This window comes from Arachis duranensis, chromosome 9, assembly GCF_000817695.3.
Source record: "Arachis duranensis cultivar V14167 chromosome 9, aradu.V14167.gnm2.J7QH, whole genome shotgun sequence".
Lineage (NCBI taxonomy): Eukaryota > Viridiplantae > Streptophyta > Magnoliopsida > Fabales > Fabaceae > Arachis > Arachis duranensis.
In genome coordinates this window covers 114347257-114348415 of record NC_029780.3, presented here as the reverse complement: position 1 = coordinate 114348415, position 1159 = coordinate 114347257, and the positions used below count along the sequence as shown (strand labels likewise).

Here is a 1159-nt window from a genome sequence, read left to right as displayed (position 1 = left end):
AGCATTTGCAGAATCACCGGGGTTTCGATCTTCTAACTTCCTTTTCCCACCACGTCTTCTACTCCAAACTCTAACTTGCTTCCTCTTCTGAACATCACCATTTGCATCTTCCCCTTCATTATCTATATCAGGTTTTGACTCATTCTCAACATTTGGAACATCTTTGTCATTACTAGGGTGTTCTTCCGTCTTCTGGTTCTTCGGTTTTCTGCCACGTCTCTTCTTCTCACCAAGACCCTCATCTTTGATATTCTCAGCACAACTTGGAACGCTTGTTCTTACGCGCGTTTTCACAGTCATAGCAGCAGAATCATCATCACCTTTCTTCTTCCTCTCGATCTCCAAGTCCTCCAGCATGTCCTTTTTAAACTTTCTTCCGCGCTTCTTTCTAACAACACTAACTTCTTGAACGGAACAGGAACCTTCAGCCCCATTATCACCACTCTTCAAAAGCTGCTCCTTTTCGTCCACATCCACACCTTCCACGCCTTCATCGACCTGGTCCTCGGTAACCGCGCTTGCCGGGAGGTGGTGAGCAGAGTCACCTTCTTGTTTGTGGGCATCAAAGTTCGGAACTTTATCGGAAAGGGGCTTCTTCGGTAGGAGTGGAGGCTCCATGGAAGGTTCAAATGTGAAAGATTGATTGTGTGGAAGAAAAACCGAACAAGAAATTGAACAAGAAGAGTAGAGAGTAGAGTGTGAATGAAGATGAAGAAATGAGAGAGAGAGAGAGAGAGAGAGAGAGAGAGAGAGAGAGAGAGAAGGAAAATATTTTTGTTTTTATTTTAAAAATATAGTTAGAATTCAAAAATTAGGAGAAGAAATAAAATTAAAATTAAAATTTAAAATAATTAGTTTTCTCTGTGGGTTTGGTTTGTTTTTTTTTTGTGTCAATTTGTTAAATTGTAATTTCAACTAGTGTTTTTCTCCATAATAAATCTAATAAATCTAATATATTTAGACTAAAATTATTTATGCTATACAATAATAAAAAATTCAAAATATTTAAATGTAATGTAAAATAAAAAACAATAAATAAAAAAAATAATAAAATAGTCTATCATTTTAAATTTAAAAGAAAAATTAAATATAATATTTCTTGCACTACCCAAAATATGTCATTTTCTATTGAGAATTTAAGTTTTTGGTTAGAGATAGA

At 35.4% G+C, this 1159-nt stretch overlaps 1 protein-coding gene across 1 annotated transcript in view; it reads right to left on the bottom strand.

Moving 5' to 3' along the window:
- Nucleotides 1-710, bottom strand: part of LOC107467388 (lysine-specific demethylase JMJ29) — a 38807-nt gene extending 38097 nt beyond the window's left edge. The window contains exon 1 of the mRNA XM_016086471.3: nt 546-710. Within this exon, the coding sequence (XP_015941957.2) occupies nt 546-618 (73 nt within the window). The 5' untranslated portion in view covers nt 619-710. The remainder of the gene's footprint in view (nt 1-545) is intronic.
- Nucleotides 711-1159: the final 449 nt, after the last annotated feature.